The sequence below is a fragment of the Scomber scombrus genome, chromosome 7 (assembly GCF_963691925.1).
Source record: "Scomber scombrus chromosome 7, fScoSco1.1, whole genome shotgun sequence".
NCBI classification, from domain to species: domain Eukaryota; kingdom Metazoa; phylum Chordata; class Actinopteri; order Scombriformes; family Scombridae; genus Scomber; species Scomber scombrus.
The window spans coordinates 20,103,224-20,128,523 of NC_084976.1; the positions used below are offsets into that span (position 1 = coordinate 20,103,224).

Below are 25,300 nucleotides of genomic sequence, written 5' to 3' on the forward strand. Positions count from 1 at the left end.
GGGTTTTGTAATAAATGCACCATTCAATAAAGGAAGGGTACTTCAGACCTATTCAGTCTATTCATTTTTATGACCTTGTTTTTGAGTTCACGGTATTTATTCCATTGAATAGAGTATCATAATTTGATTGCAGTACGTTTAATTTCACCCTGGTGAGCCATGCACGTTTTCAGTTACTCATCAAGCCACAGGGCGTATGTACTTCTCACAGTGTTTTTTTTTTTTGTGCATACTCGTCAGCAACAGTCTGTAACATCATCTGAGAACATTTGTATTGCAATATCTGTTTCTTTTACTGTACATACTCAATCCCATTGTAGATTTGTAATGTCATTAACTATTTTTCCTTCACAAAACGATCCATGAGATCTTTGCACCACAATCATTTTTCTTGCTTAGCATCTATATTGTGGTCACTAAAACCAACAGGGATGGATATGGCTTCAGTGTAAATGTGGTGTGTCTATCTATCTATCTATCTATCTATCTATCTATCTATCTATCTATCTATCTATCTATCTATCTATCTATCTATCTATCTATCTATCTATCTATCTATCTATCTATGTATCTATCTATCTATCTATCTATCTCTCTCTCTATCTATCGATCTATCTATTTATCTATCTATTTATCTATCTATCTGCATATGTAGCTTTATGAAGCATAGTGCATTATGTTATCAGTGTATTGTGTATTTGAGCTATAACAACAACAACAACAACAACAACAACAACAACAACAACAACAGATAGTACTAGTTTTATGTGAGGCTGGTGAATTTGAAGTCAAAGGGCTTCCTTAACAGGATTCATCAGATCATGTTTGACCTTAACTGGGATGTAGTTTGGTACAACACCTCCATCATGTTTATTTCTGATATGTCTGAAAAAACTATAACCAGGTATGGATCGATACCTGAGATATCCAAATGTGTTTCTGAAATTGCTGTTACATTTATAGTAGCATTGTTAAGTGTGTAGATCTCGAACTTTATGTTTCAGACTACAGATGTTAAGGTGTGCGATCCTTAAATCTCTCTTAGGTAAACACAAAGACATTGTTCATAGAGCCATGTTAAAAGGGTGGAAAAACCTCCAAAAGCAGCATTTTACATGAAGTAGCTTCCACAGAGTTTAACTTGCGCCTGAAACCTGGCATCTTACTTTACAAAGATCCGGTTCTGGCCCGCGGGCCGTATGTTTGACACCCCTGCGGGTTCCCGACCCTCAGTTTGTGAAACACTGCTGGGGAGCGTATTGGTGTAACATGACGTCACCGCTAGATGTCGCTGTCCTCTCTGAGCCGCCGCTGTGTTGATTGACAGCTGCTCGTGTCCCGCCCACCTCCCCTTACCGACCAATCACGGATCACGCTGCTTTGTTGTCGTACGTGCGCTGACTGGAGCTGAGTAGTCGTGGAGGAAGCTACCTGCTAAAAAAAAATCAACACAACAAGGTAAGCTTTAACACACGCAGCCTTGTTTTAACACCTGTGTGAAAGCAATTGTGTGCATGTCTTATTTCTCGGTTATTTATGCACGACAGTCGTGAGATTCAGAGTAGTAGAAAGGCTTAAAATGAACTGAGGCCTAAACGTCAACGGCTAATTGTAGCCCTGCTGTTGGGTAACGTTAGCCGTTAGCAAACATGCTAGCATGACACATTGAGTTTGAATGATAGCAAACATTTAATTTAATTTATACCGACTATCAGAAAACTGAGATATCAGTCCCGGCGGTTCATTTGGCTCTCGCATTAACATATGTTGACATGTAAGGTTAGTAATGATGATGATAGCTTGGTAACAGCGGTGTAACGTTAACACAGGGGGCAGTGAGTTAAAGGATAGGTTCACAGTTTTTTTTTTACCAAGATACTCATATAAACACTGAGAGAACTGTAACCATTTCTCCTGTTTATACTGGCTGATAAAAGGTCCCCTTCAGTCAAAGTGAAGTCAGACAAAATCCACAGTGTGTCCACACAGTTGTTGTGTGCAACAGTGCATTTAAAAGTGTATCTGACGCTTATAAGATAAGATATTCCTTTATTAGTCCCACAATTGCGAAGTTTTTATTATTACAGCAGCAAGTGGATAGTTAAATAGAAGAGCGTCAATAAGAAAATAATAAAGAACAATAAATATAAAGTATGAAAAACAATAACAGTAAAAATATACAATAAAAATAATTGTGAGGCTTCAGCAGTCTGAGTTAGTCAGATACAAGTGGATATCTGACACATTTTCAGTTTTTGTGGTATTCATTTCCCTCTGTGTTTCCTCAGAAATATCCTGTTTTAATGTTCATTTGGGTTAAGACTATTATTTTAATATAGACTCGAAAAATTGTGAACCTGTCCTTTAAAGTAGTTAGATAACAATTATTCCTTGATATTTCACATATTATATTTCACTCATATATTTTGTGATATTTTACAGAGCAGAAATGATCAACTGTGAAAATAACTAATTAATCAGTAATGAAAATAATCTTTAGTTGCAGCCCTACATTTAAAACACTTTGTGCCTCATGTTTTGGCGTCAATCACACAGCTAAGCAACTGTTTGTCTGAAATATGAATATTTAGTAATTTTTAGAAATCCTAGAAAGTTGTTTAATAAAATTTAACGCTGTCCTGAAGATATTTCTAGAAGCCTCTGAGATTTTAGTCATCTGGATAAAAATATTCAGTTTATTGCATCGTAAAACAGTACATCATGGGGACCATCATGACCAACCAAAACAAGAAGACCACGCAAACCACCATTTTAAAAAAAAAACTTACGATGAGAGGAGTTATGGACACATTGGGTCAGTCGTGTCCGGATGCCAGGTGTACAAACACGTAGTCCTCATTGTTGTTGCTTTGAAGTTGGAATCAGTGTTTCTGTGAAAGCAGTGACGTATACAGTGATGTAATGACGTGGCTCTCTAACCACCTCCAGCCGTGGAAAAGCAAATTGGTTCTTAACTGGTTCGCAAGTTGAACCGACTGTGAAGCGGCACCGGCACCAGCCCAACATCAGCACCAGGTTCCAGTTGATGGAAAAGTGGGAAAACTGGGTTTAGTTTGGACTCACAGCTCAGACCCTGTTGAGATTTTACTGAACCTGAAACACTGAGTCAGTTCATTTATATGTTTGATTTACATTAAAGCAACAATTCTGATAAATCATTATCTGACTAAATAATCAACTTGAAGACAAAAACCTTTGAGCTTGTGTTTCACTATTCCGGTATTAATACTGAATCAAATTATTAAAGTAATAATCAACAGATTATCAGTAATTAAAATAAGTCTTATTTTTTGCCACTTAAAACAGTTTGAACTGTACTGAATGTCATCCAACAGTGTTCTCCGTGTAAATTTTACTCATTGAATAATTTAAAGTGCTCCTCTTGACCTTTATTTAATATTCTGTTCAAGTCAAATATCATTAAAGTAAAAGTACTTTCATTTGACCATGACGCTGCACTAATCTCATCACCTCTACCAGCATGTACCCAACCCAAGAAGCTTTAAGGTTGAAATCATCTTACTCCACACTGTCTGAGCGACATATTCAAACCCAGGACTACATTACTTCATCCACTGGAAATATTTTGTGCATCATCTTCTAAACATTTTAAACATTTCTCCAAAGTTCAGCCTGACATATTTTTGGTTTGGAAAGCTCAAAACAGATCTCAAACAGTGTTTTTGTGGGTTTTGAGCAACGTTTGGCTGCACAGCAGGAGGGTTGAAACGGGGGGTGGTTTCCTCTCTGTTGTATGAAGAGAATTTAAGTTAAAACTATATTCAGGATGTTAAGTTGATTCACTCAAATCCGTCTGTGTTTCAGTTGAAACTCAGCAGGAACCAGATCTCAGGTGCTAGAGGTGGCGAGCCGTAACCTTCAGAGCCATCGAATGCTACCTGTAAGAAAAACACAAAGAAGACGCAAGAAAATCTGTCGAAAGGAAAAATGTCAGTGGAAACTTACAGAGGCTGAAGCAACAATGAACAATCTGTTTAAAAAAGGGAATATAAAAATACTTTTTAAGAAAGACTAGAAACAAATGATGGAGCCTCGCGAGCAGCTGAAGTCCTCTCTGTCTTTTTGTCCTTACATCTGTCCTTCCTTCCTTTTTCCTCTTTCCTTCCCATCACTTTCTTTCTTTCTTTCCTCCCTGTCTTCTTTTCATTCCTTCCTTCCTTCCTTCCTTCTGTCCTTTCTTCCTTCCTTTTTTCCTTTCTTTCTTTCCTCTTTCCTCCCTCCCTCCCGTCCTTATTCATGTAACATGAAGTGATGAACAGAACAAAGAAGTGTTTATCATATTCATTTTTTTCTCCTCCATGATTCACAGTTAAAATTAAAATATTACCGATCACAATAAGAGGTTAAATTAATTGAGGAGAGAGCACAGCAACAATGCAGTCATTATCTAAGACCGTTACTGCGTGACAAAACAATTTATCACAGTGAGTAACTACACGTCCCTCTGCGCCGCGGTGTCCTGATAATTGTTACGAGTCGTCTTCAGTTTTAAAATCGTTACTGCAAGTGTTTTTTTTATTTTGTATTTATTTTGTGTTCCTGCTTCTCTCATGGTTTTCACGCTGCGCCGTATGTGGACAGCTGCCTAATGTGAGCCAGTCTTCCAGCTGTCTCCCACTGATATGGAAATACACACGCACATGGATCCGGTCCAGCCTCAGATTCAGGACTTGATTTGACTTTTAAAAAATAAATAAAAAATATCTGAAATTAAAAGAGAGGTGCTGTGTCTCTGAAACACACTGCAGGTTAATTTGTTTGGCTGCGACACATGCCTGCTCATCTGTTCAGCTAATACGCTCCATAGACCTCATTGGAGGCGGATCCAGTGGGACAACATATGGATGAGGTGCAAATGTATCTGATTTTTGGGATGAAACTAAGCAAAACTGTTTATTTTTTATATTATTTTGTAGGAACCATCAGCATTTATTATTAGGATGAATAAGAAGCAGTCTTACCACAACACTCCCCGTCTCCGACTCTCTGCTGCATTAATTTTAGGAAATGGCCTCCAGTAATGAAACTGGTCTGATGCAACTGCAATATTTTTATCGTGTGTCTGTGTAGACTAAACTTCCCTTGTGTGTCCCAGGATGTGTCCTCTGGGGTAAAGATGTTAAAAAATCCCGTCAAAGTCAAAAAGGACATTGCACACAGACAATATTTGATTTAGAGGGAGCAGAAGAGTGCAGGCAAATGAACATTAAACATTAAATTGTGTTTTTTTTTTATTTTATTTTTTTATACATTTGGTTAATTTTACTTGTAAAGCTTGTGGAGTAACAGATTTAAAGTCGACTTGAGGGACTGGTCCTGGTGTTGGTTTCTGCTGGGGTGCGCTCGCTGGAGTCTTAAATATATGCTGAAGGCACACTGAATGATTCCTGTCACTACTTTTGATAATTATTCTGGTGTTGTCCTCAGGCTGAGGTGCATTTGCATCATGTTTCTAAGCAGGGAATGAGGTTTTGATGAATATACATGACCCCCGCTTCGCATTCATTACACTTGTTGCCCGCATTGGTGCCGCCGTAGTGCAGCTACTCGTTCACTACCTGAGGGGCTCTCCAGGTAATTGGAGGATTAAGTGCTTCGGTCGAGAGTTCTTGGCTTTTAGACGTTAAATGAAGAGCGAGTATTGTGTTTGCAGTTTGATGTCCTTTCAATAGAGCACAAGTGGCCGGACCTTGTTTTGAAGGGTGCAACAAAGACCCCCTACACAGTGTGGATCGCTCGTATTCATTAACAAAGCATTGTGATAATCAACAGCGTATAATTATAATAAAGTGGCAGAGCTCTGGTAATAATAAAGACATTTCCTTGATATTTATGATCCTTGTGGTCTCTCTGTAACTCTGCTGGTCTCATATGTCACTAACGGTCTCACCTGTGTCCCCCTGGCGTTAGATGGAGGTGGAGCAGCTCCTGTCTCTGTCAGGCTCGGCACTGGCCCAGGCTATCAGCTCTCTGCTGGAGACCCCAGGCCTCTACGTCTTCTCCGACATCCTGGAGCTGCCTAATGTCAGAGAGGTAAATACTCCCTCACACTTTATCTCTCTCAGTCTCTCTCTCTGTCTCGTGGGACCTTTTCAGACCCGGCAAGAAAAAAAAAGTCCACCTTAATCACCACCACAACAAGAAGTAATCATTCAAGTGTGAATGCGTCCAAGACACACTGAGACTCTAATCACCTGAACTACACTCAGGAGGTGTTCAGTGGTGCATGTGACCACACTGTAAGATTAGCATTTATCATCACAAGTGGATTTTTTTTATCACATTTTTTTATAAACATATTTTATCTGTATTTTAGGGATCGTCACGTAACAGTACATCGACATGAAACTACCAACCAAGAATCCGTCCTAACCCACCTTCACCCTCCACCTCACACAAACACATGACAAAAAGTAATAATATATTATAATTAAAATTAGGAAAGTGCAGCATGTGTTGTCATATGTTTGGGTTATTCAGTGCTTTAACAAGCTGTTGGGGGATCTGCGGCGTACTGCCAGCATCGAGGATTTGGCTGCTACGCCGTATTAATCGTCTCACCCAGGTGGTCTTTCAGTGGAAAGGGTGAGATCAAACTCTATTTATTGGATCACATTTGCACAAGTGGAAGTGCGTCTGCATTTGTGCACCAATTGACGTAATGAAAATCACAACCTAAATCCCAATTAACACGTCTATTCATAGAATTCATGAGCTCGATTGTGCCATCAGTATCAAAGGTTTCGTTACCAATATGTTGGTTATACAGCGGCGTCCAAAAGTCTGGGATTACTAGTCAAGATACTTTCATTTTACATTTGTTTTGAGTGTAATACTAAATATTTTCTTTACAAATGATAAAATCAGCTTAACAATTGATTGAAAAGTTGAATTTCAGAATATGTCAACATTTTGTGTGTTTACCTTTTGCTTTAATGAGCTTCCATGGACTCTGTGTGTTCAAAACCTGGTGACCCATTTTAACCCAGCAGGATCTTACAATGATCCAAAGAGCTTTTTGCTTTCTCAGTCTTCAAATACCCCCCTAAAATTTTCAGTGGGGTTTAGGTCATGTGACTGCAGAGGAAAGTCCATGACAGTCAGGACTCCTCGGTCTTCTTTGGTGTTGAGGTGTGTTTGAGGTCTTTATCTTGCTGCAGTATGAGTCCTTTCCACAAAGATCTAATCCAGAGGGTTCAGCATGTCTCTGAAGAACGGCGCGGTACTTCTCGGTGTAGTCGGTGCAGGTGTCCGGCTCTAGAGTAGGTAAAACACCCCCAGACTTAAATAAGGTTTCACTCTGGGTTCGATAGACTGCATTTTTTTCTCTCTCCTGTTCATCTTCTCACATAGACCTTTCTTTTCTGTCATACATCTCAAACTTGGATTCATCAGTAAATCAGACTCATCCACTGTGAAATGTTGGTATTTCTTAGCCCACCCAGAGCGTTTGGCCTTCTTTCCCCTCCTGAGAAGTGGTTTAGAAACTGCTCCTCGGCCTCTGAGACCTCTACAACGCAGCCTTCTTCTGGCGGTAATTTGGCTGATTCGAGTCTTACTTTCATTAGTTTGCAAATTCTGTATCTGTGATGAAGTGTCTTTTCTATCTCTCAGGGATCCAAGCTTGATTTATTGATCTTCTGATGGTTTGGTCACTGTTGGTCTGCCTGATCGTGCTCAGGATACAACTGATCCAGTTTCTGTAAAGTGCTTTAGAGCTCCATGCAGGACCCCTGAGAAGCCTTTACTATAGTCATGATTTGATGCTGAGAAAACTGCTCTTTGCTTAGAATAACAATTTGACTTCTGACACTTTCACTTAGTTCTGACGCCATGTCTCTCACTGTCACAGTACTGCTTAGTAAACAGTGATCTACTGGAAATTTGAGGCTCCACCATATTTATAACAGGTGAACACCGACTGTACATTGAGTCACATGAACGAGCCTCTGATGAGTAGATCAAATGTTGTCTGAACACTAGTTCAAGGAAATCGGACCTTATGTACAAAGGAGTTGCCACAAATGGGCTTAAATTTCTTACTGGACTCAAAATGGTACAGAATCTTAAATATTTCTTAATTTTACATGTCATCATTACTTCTTGTGTTTTTCAAATGTTTCTAAATCCTCAAACTTTCTGATTATTTCCAGGTTTACGACCTCGCTGTTTGTCATATTTTAAACATTTAACGCTCAGTTTTAGAAGTAAAACGTTGCTGAGACAGCAGAGTCTGCAGTTGTTAAATTCTTTAAAGAAAGCCGAAGGAAAGATGGAGAAAAAGAAAAACCAGCTAATATTTGTCAACGAACAGTGAAAAGTGAATATTTGGGCTTCAGTGAAAGATAAAAGTAAACATCCTCCATACTGCTAACTTCAAACTTGATCCAAACTATTTATCACTTTTCTTATGACTTCAAAATGGTGTTTTATTTTTTAAAGAAACTCATTGAAGAGAGCTCCAGAGGACTGAACAATGTGTTATTGGTCATAATGGATGATTCATTAGCTGAAACAGTTCATTCATTGTGGTTTGTGGTGTCTTCATTGTTTGCACTCAATGTGGTGCTAAATTCTCATTTAGCGTCGTCATTAACAGGCAGCAGGACGTCTTCCTGCTCCAGTTTGATTTTCTTTTTGTTTCCTTGTCAGACAATTTCCTTTTATTTCTATTCTATTTATTTATTATAAGTCCATTAGATTGGGGTTGTTCATAAAAGTAAATTTACTTATGTTTTTCAAGTAAAATGTAAGGTTTTTTTATTTTTTTTAAGAATGAACAATGGGACAGATTTAAGGTCAATTTAAGCTCTGAGCGCACATGTGATTAATTATGTCCATTTAAGAGCTGCTGTTAAATGTTCCTCATTTACTTGGCTGTAAGTTGCTTGATAAGTGTAATTAGTTTTGTTTTGTATTTAGTCTTTTAAGCGCTCAGTTATTTAAGTTGTGTCAACTCAAACTGAGTGAAAATCCTTTTGCAGGTGCAGCTGATTTTGAGAGACATGCTTGATGCTCAGATACATTTTAAACACTTGAAGAGAGAGACCATAAGTAGTCAGGTCTACTTATGGTCTCTCTCTCTCTCTTTTACTCCTGCTGACTATCAGCAAGACATCTCTTTAGAGCTGCTCACGCTGCATAGATAAAAATGCTTTAGCAGTGTTCATGTAGAGTCTCATTACTTCTGCTCTGTCATTTTCTCTTTCACCTCCTCCTCCTCCTCCCTCTGAACCGCAGCTGGAGAATGGCCCTCATGCACCGGTGTACCAGCTCCTCAACCTCTTCGCCTATGGAACCTACTGCGACTACAAAGGTATTGCAGAGGCAGCACAGTGTAAATAAGTAATATGGCAACTCTTTTATTGAGCTGTATTTCATTGCTGCGAGGCAGGCACTTTGACACAGAGGTTTAATACATCATCACCTGAGACGCTGCAGGCAGGTAACTCTAGTTTTAATTCCAGCTCTTTTATCTGTTGAGGCAACTTTTCATCAAGCGTTTTGATTGGCCGATATTAGCAATAAACTATGGTTTTTAGGTCTAAATTTGGTGTCTGTGTAATGTGCTGGAAAGCTCCAGCAAGAAGTGGAATGTTAATTATGTCTAATTTTATGCTGAATATCAACAAATCGCCTGAAAAAAGAATGTAGCCTACTTTATTTTTCCCTTCCCGAGTCACGCCGACAGAGCACATTTGGTTTCATAGAGCTGTGTGCTGGAGCCCTTAGAGGAGCTGTCAGAGCTGCCATCTCGAGGGGAGGAAGCGAGGCCCTTCACCAGGGGAGCATGGCAGCAGGGGACAGGCCTCCTCCGACTCTGTCCTCTGACTGCTAAAACATCTCCACACTCACCTGTGTGTCTCGGTGTAACTTTACACTTCAGAGTAATGAGTAGTGCCTCAATAATATATGACTGTTTGACCCCCCAGCGAAGTGACATTCACACACTGTTCCTGAATGAATTACCCGTTGTCCCTTTTTTTTTCTCGTTTTCTCTGCTCTTTCAGAGAGAGCAGCCTCTCTTCCAGAGTTGACCCCCGCACAGAGAAACAAACTCCGCCATCTGTCCATCATCAGCTTGGCATCCAACCTCAAGGTACTGGTTCATTCTCTTCTCTTCCAGTTTCAGAGAAGTGTTGTTAAAATATGTTCTTATTTTTTTGTTTTTGTCCCAAAAGTGGAACATTTGTTGTTTTTTTTCCCACCTCCATCATTTTACACTCATTCTTTAGGCTTCATAAAGCTGTATCGACATGAATGATGGATGAATAATTCTGCTTTCAAACATGGCTTTGCTCTTTTATTTAGTCACATAATCCAAATTTTTAAAAGAAGTTTGTGTGACGTTGGCTGCGATTCAAAGCTCGAGGCTGTATTTATATCATCTAAATTAGAAGTAAAGCAACAGACAAGCTTCCAATTTCTGAACAAAAAAAACCTAATACTCATCTCTTCGTTAGATTTCTTACCCTTCACGCCATCGACATGATAAAGTGTTAAATGTTCTTTTTAAGGCATCTCTCATTTGCACCTTCCAGCCATACTGTACCTCTCTTATTGCCCTTTTCTTTCTCTGGTCATGATAAATCATTGATTCATTATTTCTCAGCTGCTCTGTCCTTTCCTTTTTTTATTTAACTTAATCTCACTTTCCACTACCATTACGCCCTTGTTTTTCTCCTTAATATGTCACATTTCCCTCCATGTAAGCCTGAACTCTGTAATTGCCCAGTGAAGGATTGTTAAAGTCCAAACTCTCCTTTCATCTTCCTCTGGCGGTGACATTTAGGCAAATGAGCAATTTTACCGGAACATTTTTGTCATTTTCCATCAAAGCGTTTAAGTGGAAATTGTTTACCTAAGTTATTTTAAAAAATGGATAAGAAGATTGAAATCTTTTTTTTATCTTCCTCTCTCAGTGCCTGCCGTACTCGCTGCTCCTGCAGCAGCTGGAGCTGAAGAATGTTCGGGAGCTAGAGGACCTGCTGATCGAGGCCGTTTACTGTGACATCATCCAGGGCAAACTGGACCAGAGGAACCAGCAGGTGGAGGTAGACTGCAGTGTGGGTCGTGACCTCGGCCCCAATGAGCTCCCAAACATAATCAACACACTGCAGGAGTGGTCAGTATCCCCCTCTGTGTGTCTGCACTCACTTTATATTTATGTGTCAATTATCTGATTCCCTAACTCACCATCTGCCTCCTCATCGCTCTTGCAGGTGCACGGGGTGTGAGGCGGTGCTGTGTGGTATTGAGGAGCAGGTCTCTAGGGCAAACCAATACAGAGAGAGCCAGCTGAAGGTCAAAGTTCAAGTGGAAACTGAGGTTAGTCTGTCAGGACAGAGTCTTTCCCTGCAGTAAAACCTGTACATGTGACTTTTCCATCATCGGCCTCTCTGATTTTAAGCTTCTAGCTACTTGTGGCATTTTAGTTTTTTCCCCGTCTGCACATTTCCTTTTTCTTTTCTTTCCATCTTGAGAGTAAACACATACAGCAGCTTGTCCACACCTACACTTTGAACACGTCCCTCCTCTTTAATCTTTCATTTTCAATCTCTCTTCACTTTTCCCTCAGGTGTCAAACCTACAGAAAACGTTAAAGGCCAGCGCTGCCTCTCCATCATCGGGCCCCGCCCCCGCTGGAGCCGCCTCCAATCAGGACGCAGACCAGCCGGCTGAGCCACGAGACCCCGCTTCCTCTCAGGAACCACGACAACCAGGCAAAAAAAGCTCCAAGGTGAAAGGGTGAGTGCAGTAACTTTGTATTTACTGCAAGTTTGTGAAGGTATGTGATTTGACACAGTGGGGGGAGGCCAAAACCACTCGAAAGCATTTTGAATGTTGACAAGCTTTTTATACAAAAGGAACCACAGAGAGTTTGCATAGAAATTACCTTCATTTTTCCAAAACGGGGACAAACATTTCAGAAATTGAACACATAAAATATGTTTGGCCGTGTAGGACACTTTGCTGAAATTGTTTTATTCAAAATTGTTGGCACACTCTTAAATCAAGTTTGTGTTTTTTCAAGCAAGAAATTCTTGTTATTGTTACAAGTCACAAACCTGGCACAAAAAGCTGCATGTGGAGGTTTTTCCATTAAGTTTCTTTTATTGCTGCTTCTCTGTTTGTTCTGTAAAGCACTTTGTAACTGTGTTTTTTGAAATGTGCTTTATACATATGAATTTACCTAGTTATAACCACAGCACTATAAAGACTCCACTTCAAACACTGAATTAAAGCCATTAGCCCAATGTTCTTGTAGAGAACAAAGTTAATTCAACGGAGAACCGCTATGTTTCCATTTTTTTCAATAAACATTAAAAAGCCAGCTGCTGGTGGAAGTGGTTTGTCAGTGTGTGAGAGCGTGTGTGTGCGTCTGCATGAAGTTGCTTTATTATCAGATGCACACAAGGCTTTTGAAGCGGTACTCTAACCCTGCTATCAGAGCCTCTTTTTCCTGTTCTGCTTCCATCCGGCCCAATTACCAGTGGCTAATTTCACATCTGTCCTGGATTGTAAAATGTCACTGCATATACAAATGCCCCGCGTACCCTCCTCCTGAAAGAACCGTCTCCCCCTCCAGTGATCACATGAGATGCGTTGCTTGTCTGCTGTTTATGTTGTACCCGCTGAACAGAAAGCAGTAATTATTTTCTGGCTGCCTGTCACATTTTGATGAAGCATAGAGCCCTATAATTTTCATCACTCAGCACTGCACTTCATTCAGTGAAGATCCATTTTATGTTTTGAAATCCAAATTAATGATAGCTTAACCTCAATCCTGGAATTAAAACGAGTTTTGACACCATTTCTTTACAAAGCTATTTAAAGGATGGGATTGATACAGTGCAGCAGTTATTATTAGAAATGGGTTATTTGCAAAAAATCTTTTTAATTTGCTGAAATAGAAAATCCACTGAGATCAATTACAATGCAACAACACTAATATTAGATGTTGTAACACAAAGACACGTTTGCACCCAGGTTGCATCAGTAATGCTGGTTCAGTGTTAACATATTAATCGTCTGGAGAATTCCTAACGGATCACAAGTGTAATGTTTTTACTCGTTGTGTCCTCCTCAGGCTGCGTGGCAGTGGGAAAATCTGGTCCAAGTCCAACTGAAGACAGGAGGCTGAAGACAGCTGCACTGATGGACACTCTCACTGATTAACGGACACGTTGTCGGATAAACTGATGTACAAAACAATGTGACCAACGTTCGCAGACACCCTCGTCACACTGACACCAAAACCAGGAAGCTTCATGGGAACTTTTCTTGTCACTTAATCTCACCTCGACAGATTCAGAAACACACAGTGACTGATGGAAATGACAGGTGTGACATCCACTCTTGCAGTTGCTAATAGCCTAAGAGGCAGACTCTTAGTGTATATGCACAAACACACAAACACACATCATCCAGACAGAGCAGTCTGCAGCCGGAGTCAGTTGCCGTTGACCTGAAACAGGATCAGTGTATTTAACGCGTACGTGTATGTATCTCTGTTGGTTTAAACATGTTCTTTTGGTTTTGATTAATTCTGTGTTACTTTGTATTTTTTTCTCTGCTGAGTTGAGACATGTATAAAATCTGAATTTGAATTGTCAGGAAATAAAAAGAAGCCCTGTACTTATCCCTACTGTCTCATTAATGTCACTGTCACTTCTTTTATTAAATGCACTTCAAAGTGCATCTCTGGAGGGTGCACTGCTAAATGTTAACTCGCAGAAGGGGGCTACCCGTTAGGAGGTCAAGCCATTAATTAGGGCATGTCCCCAAAGACACTAATGTATTATAGAGCTGAGGCTTCCCGTGTGCGCAACCAGCATGGTTACACACACATCCACACACACTAAGTGCATTCATATTTCATATGTTTTGCCTAGAGCTTCTATTTCAAAGTCTAAATTGCCTGTTGAAATTGCCTGCCACCCTCCCTTGTACCTCCATCACGCAGTCAAAATTGCCTTCATCATTCCTGCCTCTGTCCATCTCTCACTATTTTGATTCTGTTTCCTCTAAATTCTTGCTCCTCATCCTGCATGACATTAATGGCGGCAATTAGTGGTCCGGCAGCAATGGAGTGCAGGAAATAGTGAGGGAAATTATCCTTTCTCCATCCATCCAACCTCCCTCCTTCCCCATTTAAAGAGTGGTGTTAATTTCAGTCAGTGTGATCGAGCTTCATTGGTTCACAGTTTTTACCAGAACTGAGCTGTGAATTATAACAGCTGTACACCTCTCAAAAGTGTTTGTGAGTGAAAGAGCATCTGCTGGTGTATTTGGGAGAGAAAGGTGTGAACATGTGAGCGATGACTGCGCATGAACAGCATCCAGTGAGTTCACAGCTAACTTCTGCATGAGTGTTTGTTGTTTGTTCACTGTGGTTACACACTGCTGCAGAGTCTGCTGGTGAATGTGTCTCATAACTAGACGGTCATTAAAACTTCCGAGTGGAACCAAGCCAATCAATTACTTTGATTAATCAATAAAATGCCCAGAGGAGATGGAAACACTAGCCGTGCAGAAGGCTGGTGACGAATCTCAATACAGCTCGAGTGGCATTTCTTCTCTCAAGCCCGCCTTGACTTTATTGACATTTGTTTGAAAAACTGTACACAGAGGAAATTCTTGCATAGCATCCTGCTAATCTTTCTGAAGCGAGAGGAATCCATATGAGGTGAGGAGATAAGGAAAAGCTTCACACACATGCAACCGCCTTATTCTTTGCCCCTTTTCAGCTACTCCTCACTGGCAAAAACATGATTGGCACATGCAGGACTTTTTAATGCCAAGCCCATGGTTCAAAATCAATGCAAGGCAGTGGACTAAATGTTCACTTCAGGGAGAAAAAGATTAGGATACAGGGTAGCTATTAAAATGCACAGTGTAAGCTTTATCCTTCCCATAAAGCATTGCAGCTCCCAGGGGAATTCATTCAACATGCACAGGAATAAACAGATAGGCACAAAGCTAAAACGCCAGTGTTGAGTCTTTATTGAACTTCCATGGTACAGAAAGACCACATTTTCTACAGGAATGCTACCAAAAAAATCACAAGACTGAATATCTGGAGGATTGCACGAGCCACGCATGATGTCACCAGCACTATGTCTGTAGTGGAAATGTGTGTAAGTGGGGGGCCATGTCTCAAAGCTGCTTAAAAAAGTTGCTCAAAAGGTTCTATAAGACATCACTCACTGATAGATAAAATAGACATTTATAAATAATAGATTTGAAGCAACTCTCACAGGTTTTCTTACTGTATACATGCAGATTCAGTGAAGAGATAGAAATAATGCTCCTTGATGTACAACTATCCTTTGGTTCACCCAGGACAGCTGATATACAGTGACTTGAGAATGATATGAAGGGAGATGATGCTGGTTTTGTTTCCAGATTGAGCTACTTGGCTGTCAGGTGAGAAAATTCCTATTTGTGGTAACACCAGTCCTTTGATCACTCGTTGCAGTTCACTGATGCTTGTTTCCATGACGTCATAAATCTGTCTCTGTTGCGAACCATCCACAACCTCGGGGAATCACTCATTTTCAGCAGGAATGCCTCCTCCATCCATTCTTGTTCTGAATATTTCATCTCCTCTGGTGGAAGTACTCTATGCTTAACACCTCTACACAGTCCAGCAGAAACAAAGGGTGTCCACAAAGAGGCGAACGTCAGCCAGATAATTAAGAGAACAAATCATGAGGAAAAACCGAAACAAAACAGAGCGCTCAACACACTGCAGAGGAAAAAAGCTACACTATTTGCATTTCAGGCGCCCAAAGCAGGGAATAAACAGCAGTTTTTGGAGCGTGACATGTTAAACACATTGCCTGTTGGCTACAGCCGTGCCAAACAGCTTTGTGAAATACCCCGTTCAGTGTTTGGAGATGCTGAGGATGGGTTTTTTTTAACCATTTACAAGCCAGATACAGGCTCACTAAACCAAGCTGAATTTGATTGGCATCCCATGAAAGAACAGCCCCCTGGTTTTGAATTACTACTGAAGAGCTTCAGATGTGCAGCTGGATCACTGGAAACAGTTGTGGAAGCACAGGTAGGGCATTTCAGGGGTAATGGGATGTTGCATGGCTGTTAAACTGTTTGTTTGTGAATTAGTCATGGCAGGTCGAAGCACACAGTGTGGTTGGGTAGCTTGGCAGTGCTCGGGGCCATACAGGGGGGGATGGAAAACAAGGAGCAGGTTACAGTGACGCAGAGCCACATGAAAGAAATTTACACTGAGCACAGAGGAAGGAAAGAAGGAAATAAGGAAGGAAGGAAAGAGCGAGTGAGCAGCAGGGAGATGAGTTTGGGTTTTTTAGACCTCAGGGAAGCCGGGGATGTTTTGTGATGGCTGGATACCTGGGATCCCTGAATTCATTTCACAGTTTCAGACAAAAAATAAAATGCGCTGCGGGCACACCCTCTGGTCACATTGATGCTCCTCCTCAGGCCCCGTAGAAATGTTTACCATATGGAGAAACAGTCACCTCAGAGGTTCACGACTGGGATCCTGACACAGCAAGACACACAAAACAAGAAGAGTGAAAGAGAACAAAAGAGGGGGGGGGGGGGGGGGGTTTGTGGGAAGCTTGGGAGCTCTGATGATGGAGTGGATGAAGAGAGAAGGCATAAGTAGAGAGGTAAAGTGGAGCAGAGAGGCCTGGAGCTGGAAACACACAAACAGAAAACTGCATCAGGGGGGACTGAGAAGGTGGCGGGGGAGGTGGGGTTAGACGGAAGAGAAGGAGGAAGAGGAGGAAGGTGGAGGAAAAGCTGACGGGGGGGGGGGGGGGGGGGGGGGACGAAGTGAGAGGGAGCAGTGTAATACAGCACTATAATTATCCTGATTGAGATTAACTTTAAATACCCTCGAATAAAAGCATCATTTCATGGACGCCGACTGGGCGCCTTTCCACAGACCCACAGTGAGTCATCTGGAGAGGGAGTTTAAAACACTGATACATCTTTCAGCAGCACCAACACTCTAAGCCTGAATACTCCACAGAGAATTGCACTACTGTCCAATTATGCTCCATGAATATTGTTACAATACACAGTAAGGTAAGAGGGCTACTACAAACACACATGCACACAAACACAATGAAGCAAACTTAAATAGAGAGGTGCAAGGAGGCACGCAGGGGTGAACTTTACCATTCAGTCTGTGGAAACAGTCTGTGGCCCCCAACTAAAAGAGCCCCGCTATACATTTACTATGGTATTAAGATATGAAAAATACTGTATTATGTTGTTACTATTCTTACTCATTGTACTACAAAACTTACAAAAGGCCCCCAATATGCAACTGTATACTTGTACTTGTCAATGGTTGTGCTGCAGATTCAGATTTTTCTCACAAAATATAACAAATAAAGTATGAAGCATTATTATTATATTAATAAATCTATCCAGCATCACATAAAATAGAATTAAAAGCTCCTCCTTGAACAGATTTTCAATTACATGTGCTGTTAATCTTTTTCACTCTTCACTCTGAATACAGATTTGAATGCAGGACTTTGACATTATTGTTACAGTGCAGTATTAATAATTTTGGCTACTTCTTCTATCACTGGCAATACCAACATTCCCAGTCAGAGAAAGCGTGCAAATAATGCAGGATGTTGTTTGCCTGGGGCCCCCAAATCACAAAATCCGCCCCTGCACCCGAGCACATCAGTGTCATAGACTTGCACACACAAACACTGTCAGTCAGACTGGTGAGGCGACTCATTACCTCTCCCTGTCGGTGAAGGAGGAGGAGGTGCTGTGCAGCGTCTGCCGGCTGTCTTCCGAAGCGAGGGAACGAGGGAGTGCGAGGGAGAGGGGGGGTGCCACGCCACGGGAAAGCGGGGGCGGATGCTGGGAACAGCTGCGATCGTAACTGGGAGAGAGAGAGAGAGATAGTAAGACAGATAAACGGAGATGGAGGGGGGCACAGAGAAGAGGAGAAGAGGGTAAAAGGAGGAAAGAAGTTAAGGGAAAACATATGGAAAGAGAGGAAGAAAGGAAAAGATGAGGACGATGGAGAGGATACAAAGAGGGATGGAGAGTGAGGAAGAGAGAAAGAAAAAGAGCAAGAAAGAGGCATGAAACAGACTGGAATGTAAAAAAAACAGATGGGAAAGAAGAGACACAAAGAAGAAGAGAGGACAGGAATAGAAACAGAGATGAAAGCTGAAGTTTGAGGAAGACAGATTTTAATACAGTAGAAGAGGGCGAGACAGGCGAGGATGAGAAATGACAGACAGAGAAACAGATTTGTAGAAACAGAAGGAAGAGGGGAGGGAGGAGGAGGGGGGGCAGAGAAACAAAGTCAGAGCATCATCAAGAACAGCCGAGCCATTTAGCACACTGAATGGCTTAGTACACTCATTGGAGTCATTTAAACGCTGAGAGAGGCAGGCAGAGTGAGAAATAGGGAAGGAGATGTGGGATGAAGGAGGGAGGGAGGTGGGAAGATTGTAATAAGATAAAGACATGGACAGAGAGACACATGACTGAGGTGATGTGCCTTTATTTCAGTGAGGAGAGTGAGAATCATGACGGAGGCACAGTCAACAGTCACCGGTTCAGGCTCTTAAGTATATTTTGATAAAGATATAATCAATAAAAACTCAAAATACAAGAATCATGAAATAATATTTGAATTTGTTCCTTTGTGCATCTTTTGTTATACTGGCCATTAGATGTATTTCTTACAATGTGGACTGTACTTATAGAGTATACAAGAGTGCATGTACAGTATGTATAAGTGTATGTATATGTCAGTATAAGGGTATGCATATATGTATAAACACTTTCTCTTCTTTCTTTGTGCTGTTTGTTATGAGTGTTATCATCAAGTTAAATATAACTATTAATCTAGGCCTATGCATTTTTATTTATTCTCATCACATTGGTGTTGTATAAATTTTTGTCCCTTGTGTGTATTATTATGTTTTGTTTGCCAGCGTGAATTATGTTGTTGGTTGTTTGAAAATATAATAAATATGTGTCACTGCAAGGGAATATTTTGATGCACAACAAAGCTGTTCTCACAGCCATAAAAGCGATTCTGCAACCTCATCTTCTCTCAGTAACACCTGTCCTCGGCTGGCTGACTCCTCTCCTCTTCATCTCCGTAAACACACACATACACACCCACACACATGCACGCACACACACGCACACACACATACACACACACATGCACAAAAACACAGCTATGCTTGATGCCATTAACCACACTGATGATTTTAAGGCTGGGAAAATCACAGAGCACATATGCTGCTCTTCTATAATCATAATGAACTGGACGGTGGCCAATTTCCACTATAGGCTGTCATTTCAGTCCATCTGCCCCCCCCCCACCAATGTGTCTCCATCTAACACATGGTGTTATTTACACATTTATGACACTGAAGCACGTGCCAGTCTAGAGCGCCATAGAGAGACAGAGAGATAGAGAGGGGTTGCTGCCATGTCTCCAGTCTGAAACCCTGCAATTCTCAATTTATAAGGCCACTTTGGATCCACCAGCAGTGTGGGTTTTCCTCCACAGCGGGGGCCCGGTGAAGTAAGTTATCGAAACAACAGCGAAGGCCAGTCTCAGGAACAGAGAAAAGGGGGGGCTTATCGTGTATCAGCTCACGGCAAGCTGGAGGATTATCTGTGGATCTGCAGCCGGACTGGCAGAGCTAGAAGAGATAGGAGACTGCCGAGGGAGATAAGAGGAGTACCGGCTGTGCAAAGACGGCAGAGCTGGAGCAAAGCAATGACGATAAGTGAGAGCAGGGCCGGCTCGAGAACATTTGGTGCCTCAGGCGATCCCCCACCCTCGAAAAATCAAATAGATAAATGACTGAATATAATGTGCAGCAATGGCTCTAAAGACACAAACATGCCTTTTGTTCATTCAAATATTTAGTAAAACAAATAATTACAATTAGGCCAAGGATTCATGAGTAAAACAAATCAACACATGCAAAATTTACACTTGGGAACCATAAATAAACAATATAGAGCTTAAGCATAAATAGAATTTAAATGGAACTTTAAATAAAACAAAAAAAGGCAGATTGTTTGGAAACATTAAAACGTAAAACATATCCACGAAGTGCGCCACTGCATTCGAAAGGGGCGCTGGCAGCAAGTTAACCACTGCTCATTCTGGCACATAGTAAAACTGCTTACGTAAGTAATTGCTTGTTATATCATCATCAAAACTCGAGCATGTGATAATCACTCATCGATGAACACTTTTATCTTCCCGGGTGCAATTTTAAGAAGCCGTATTTGCCGCCTATAGGAGGTACACTCCCCGAGAGAGACTAAGCAAAGAACCTAAAGGTAGGAGGGGTGACACAGGTATTCAGAGAAAGAAAGAAAAAAATCCCTGGGAGGCGACGAGGGAAGGAGGCCCAAGTGGGAGGAAGGAGGAAGGGAGGGATGGTTAGAGTGAGAGTGAGAGAGAGCAATGAGATAATGTAAGAGTGTGGGAGCAAAATTTAGATTAAGAGCAAGTGTGATAAAGGGATATGAAGGAGAACAAATTATACAGATTCAGGCAATGAAATGAAAAATTATGATACAATGGAAATGTGGGCAAGAAGAGCAGATAAGAGATATACAGTAAGGAAGAGGGGAGTTCAAGCATAAAGGGTGAAATTAAACAAAAAAATGACATTGAAAAAAGAAGAAAAAAGAGAAGTGAGAAACGCAGAAGGAAAAGGAGAGAAAGTCCCAGCAGTCAAATAAACTAGGTGTTATTGGTTTGATCAGCAAAGCATGGAAGTGCTCCACTACATCACATAGATGAGTCCCCATTTACCAGCTAATGGCCACATGTTCAAGCAAGCACGTTCTACCAGACCCTGAAAACGTAACATACAGGACCCTTTGTTTACATGCTTAGGGACGTTTAATGACCAGTGGGCTGTTAACATAGCCATGTTATTGCTCAAACCTGTAAGGGAAAATATCTGTTTTTGCTGCTCGACCCGTCCTAATGGCCATAGCAAATGTTTAATCGTTGTAACTCTAATGGCACTAAATGACACATCTGTGCCAACCGTGACTTTCAGGAACACAGGGCTGTTAATAAAGCCATTAGTAAGCAATTACTCAGCTCGCACTTTAAGGGAGGCAAAATGTTACGTAATGATGAACAACAGGAACACAGACCAACGTGTACATGCAAAAATATCAGCAGCTATCAAGTTCTCTTCTTCATTAATCCAACACACATCTAACTCCAATAACTATATATAACTATATATACTATAACTTTCCATATTTATCCATCTACATCTTGAAGAGCTGAGTCTCCATCTCCAAAATGGAAATTTCTATACAGTTTCAAGACATTTTTTAACCACAGTATACTCTGTTATTTTATTACTTACAGATTAATTTCTAAATTGATGGTTTCCAATGTTTTGACCACTTAAAACAAAGCTACTTGCAACCCCTGTTCACTGTTTGCAGGTTTTAACCAAGTCAAGCAAAGAGTGTGATTAGTCTTTATCAGATTATTTTAATACATTCAAAATGTCTGAGAACAATTCAATAACTGACTAAAAAAAAGCAAGGTTTGAAAAAATAAACCTAACTGTGCAGCAGGCTTTTTTTCAAACTTTTCTATCTTACTAATAATCACATAGATTTATCTCATGACCCCTTAGGTTGAGAATCTAAAACTGATCTCGACACGTTCCTGCTTTAATTAGAATTCATGTTATTAAAAAAGTGTTTCAGAACTAATGTAATCCAGGAGGTCTAAAAATAATATTTTCAGATCTGTCTCCTCATTTAACCCTATCAGATTTAAAGTGCCTGAAATCCATGATGACGCCATATTAAGCTCACGGGTCTGAGCTTCATCTTGTATTGAAGCTCACACTGTTCTGCACCTTGCTGTGTGTCTTATAATGAAAGATTGTCCATTTCATAACTTTTACCGTAAAAGCCCTGTCGTCTGTTAATTAGGTGAACTAATAATACGCTCCTGCTGTGGGGCAGCAACATGCATGTGGCCATAAACACACACGCACACACACGCACACACACACACACACACACACACACACACACACACACACACACACACACACACACACACACACACACACACACACACACACACACACACACACACACACACACACACACACACACACACACACACAATTGTGTTTCCATCACACTCCAGGACATTGCAATGACTTACATTCATTTCCTGGAGACTTATCCTAACCTTAACCATAATCACCACAAACCTAACCCTAAACCCTTACCCTAACCTTAACATAACTAACTTTAACTTGAAACTAAGTCTTTACCCTAAAAATAATTATTTACATTAAGGAGATTTGCTTTCTGTCCCCAAAAAGGAGACGAGTCCCCACAACATTAGGAATACTTTAGAATACCACACAAACATTAGATTATGGTCACTTTCAGGGACATGACATAGATTTATATTGATTTCCTGGAGAGTTATTCTAACTCCATCCATCACCACTGACCAAAAAAAACAGCTTTTTCCCAATCAGAGACAAAACTGTTGTCCCCTGTTGGACAAGCTGCCCCCAATTAACTAGTCCGAAGTCTGGAATTTGTCCCCAAAAGTAGCGCATGATAGATCTCACGCACGCACACACACACACACACACACACACACACACACACACACACACACACACACACACACACACACACACACACACACAAACACACACACACACACACACACACATTTATGGAGCATCAAGTTTTGGTTCCTACCAGAGTTTGGCTGTAATGACAACTGCCGTCAGGATCAGCAGGGTGGAGATGGTCACGGTGACGTAGAATTGAGGGTCCACTGTAACACACACACACACACACACACACACACACACACACACACACACACACACACACACACACACACACACACACACACACACACACACACACACACACACACACACACTCATGCAGTTACTAATCTCAGAGCGTGACCATGTATAATTGTGTCCAGAACAAAAGAAGAAGAAATCAATTAGACCAGCTGAACATGAAATTGGATGAGCAAGACTCTGGCCTCCAACTATAACACCAATCCGATGACGTGTTCCCCATATTTTGCAGTTTGACAGTGGCCAATTCCTCCTTGTGAGTGATGAGAACTTTATTAGGCATTCCCCAGCACAGACACAGCCGGCTGCACACAGCAGGGTGTCAGCCTTCAGCCTGGTGACAGCCAGGGGTAGATTTAGTGATTTGGAAGCCTTAGGCAAACACTGTCTTGCTTTATGTTCACCCATTCTCTAACTCGGAGTGTTGGTATAGGCAGTGGTAGAACAAATACACAAAAAAGTAAATTATCAATACCACACAGTAAAAATACGGTAAAAGTCCTGCATTCAGATGTATACTTAAAGTGTAGAGTGAAAGAGAAGCATTATCACCACAAGGTACTTAAACGTACTTACATTCAAGGTGAAGTTTTTGAATCTTATAAAATGCTGATTAGTTTAATGAATAATAATGCATCATATTTTATTTGTTATATTTTGTGAGTAAAATCTGAATCTGCAGTGTAACCACTAACATTTATCTGGTAAATGTAGTGCTACAATATATTCCCCAGAAGTAGAAATAGAAATATACAGTTGTATATTTTTTTAAGTGCTCTGGGAGCCTTTTGTGAGTTATTTCTGTGTATAATGAGTTAGAATAGTAACATAATTCAATATTTTTCATGTATAAACATCATAATAAATCTATAGTTGTTTAGGGCCCTTTTCATTGGGGTCCCCAGACAGTTGCCTACCTTGCCTAATGGTGAAGTCCTCCCCTGGTGACAGCTAATTCCAAGGAGGACTCCTGGCATGTGTGTGTGTGTTCACATGGACTCTGTGGCTTGTGGCCACCTTCTTTTTTTAATTTTTTATAAATCCTCCATGTGCATCTCCTGATGCCCACCTTCCTCAGGCTCCGTCTCCTCCGCCTCTGTTCCTCCATCCTCCACTCCCTCCTGGTTCCTGGACTCCAGCGGTGCCTCCTCTCTGGGCTGCACGCCTGCATCAGGATAAGGCCAGTCCTCAAACGTGGTGGTGCTGACCTCCTGCTGGTTCCCGTGATGGTGCAGGGGCTCAGTTTCCTGGCTGGAGAGGAAGTGGTAGGTCTCATCCTCCAGAGGTTGCGTTGGTCCCCAGACCACCGCCCACAGAGGGGTGGGTGTGACCTGGGCTGTGACGGACAGCTGGACAGACAGGGCGTCCACCTGCTCCTCACCCTCACTGTCATCACGATTACAGGTGGAGGGCTGTGTCACCAGAGCAACCAAGAGGAGGGAGACGAGGGCAGTCAGTCGTGCGACAGGAGAGATGGAGCTGGAAGAGAGGTGGAAGAGAAAGAATGAGAGGTGGTGGACTGACAGAGAAGTTAGCTGTAAAAATGTATTGTCCACAGGGGCCCTGCACAACCTTAACAGCTCAGACATTGATTTCCATGCCAGACATCACTCAGAATGACATTTTTTGCATCTGCACCCCACACATCCCTACTTCACCTCTGAAGCTATCCATCTTACCATCTCTCCATCGCTTCGCTCTGTTCACTGAGACTCCGCTCCTCCGATCATCTCTCTCTGTAAGATAAGACAGAGGGGCAAGAGAGGGGTAGAGAGAGGGAGGGAAAGGAGGAGGGTCCAGCTTTTTTTTCTTCTTTTATGTTGGCAGATAAAAAGCAAGTAAACAGAGAAAGCAGTAATAGTATTGGCTGAATTCCAACTCTGTCACCTTCTTTCAAAAAATCATAACCAGACTGCCCTAGGCATTTAAATTTAATGCTCAATTATGCGCCACATGTTTTCTACAGAATGCACATCTGCATGCAAAAACACCCAAAAGTACACGCTCATTGTCTGTTCTGCTCCCCCACACACATTTACAGTGCACACACCTGAGCACGGCACATTAATCATCATTAGAGGCGTCATGCACGGAGCCAATACTCTATATGGCACTTTGAGCAGAAAGAGCTAACTTCCTATCTACAACAGCCTAAATGCCACAGAAATGTCACTTAAAGACACACAAGCACACCGGGAGACAGACAGATACAAACATGCACTCCGACACATATCAGTTATCATGCCTACCTCTGGCAGTGGAGAGAGGGAATGAGAGAGGGAGACAGAGAGAAAGGGGGAGATACAGAGAGCAAGTGAGGAAAAAAAGCATCGGTTGCCTTAGCGACTGAGACATGT

At 41.3% G+C, this 25,300-nt stretch overlaps 2 protein-coding genes across 2 annotated transcripts; one reads left to right on the forward strand and one right to left on the reverse strand.

The window, feature by feature from the left end:
- Positions 1 to 1,378: 1,378 nt before the first annotated feature.
- cops7a (COP9 constitutive photomorphogenic homolog subunit 7A) lies at positions 1,379 to 13,684 on the forward strand. Its single transcript, XM_062421866.1, has 8 exons — positions 1,379 to 1,458; positions 5,953 to 6,075; positions 9,283 to 9,358; positions 10,053 to 10,141; positions 10,965 to 11,167; positions 11,265 to 11,370; positions 11,621 to 11,790; positions 13,133 to 13,684. Exons 2-8 carry the CDS (start codon positions 5,953 to 5,955, stop codon positions 13,170 to 13,172), a joined length of 807 nt encoding a protein of 268 aa, XP_062277850.1. The 5' UTR covers positions 1,379 to 1,458; the 3' UTR covers positions 13,173 to 13,684.
- Positions 13,685 to 16,080: 2,396 nt separating this feature from the next.
- Positions 16,081 to 24,944, reverse strand: pianp (PILR alpha associated neural protein). The gene is made up of 5 exons (XM_062421883.1): positions 24,623 to 24,944; positions 24,013 to 24,422; positions 22,828 to 22,906; positions 17,798 to 17,944; positions 16,081 to 16,570 (listed from the first exon to the last, which is right to left on the reverse strand). The coding sequence occupies exons 1-5, from the start codon at positions 24,631 to 24,633 to the stop codon at positions 16,549 to 16,551; spliced, it is 669 nt and encodes a 222-aa protein (XP_062277867.1). The 5' UTR covers positions 24,634 to 24,944; the 3' UTR covers positions 16,081 to 16,548.
- Between the last annotated feature and the right edge of the window lie 356 nt (positions 24,945 to 25,300).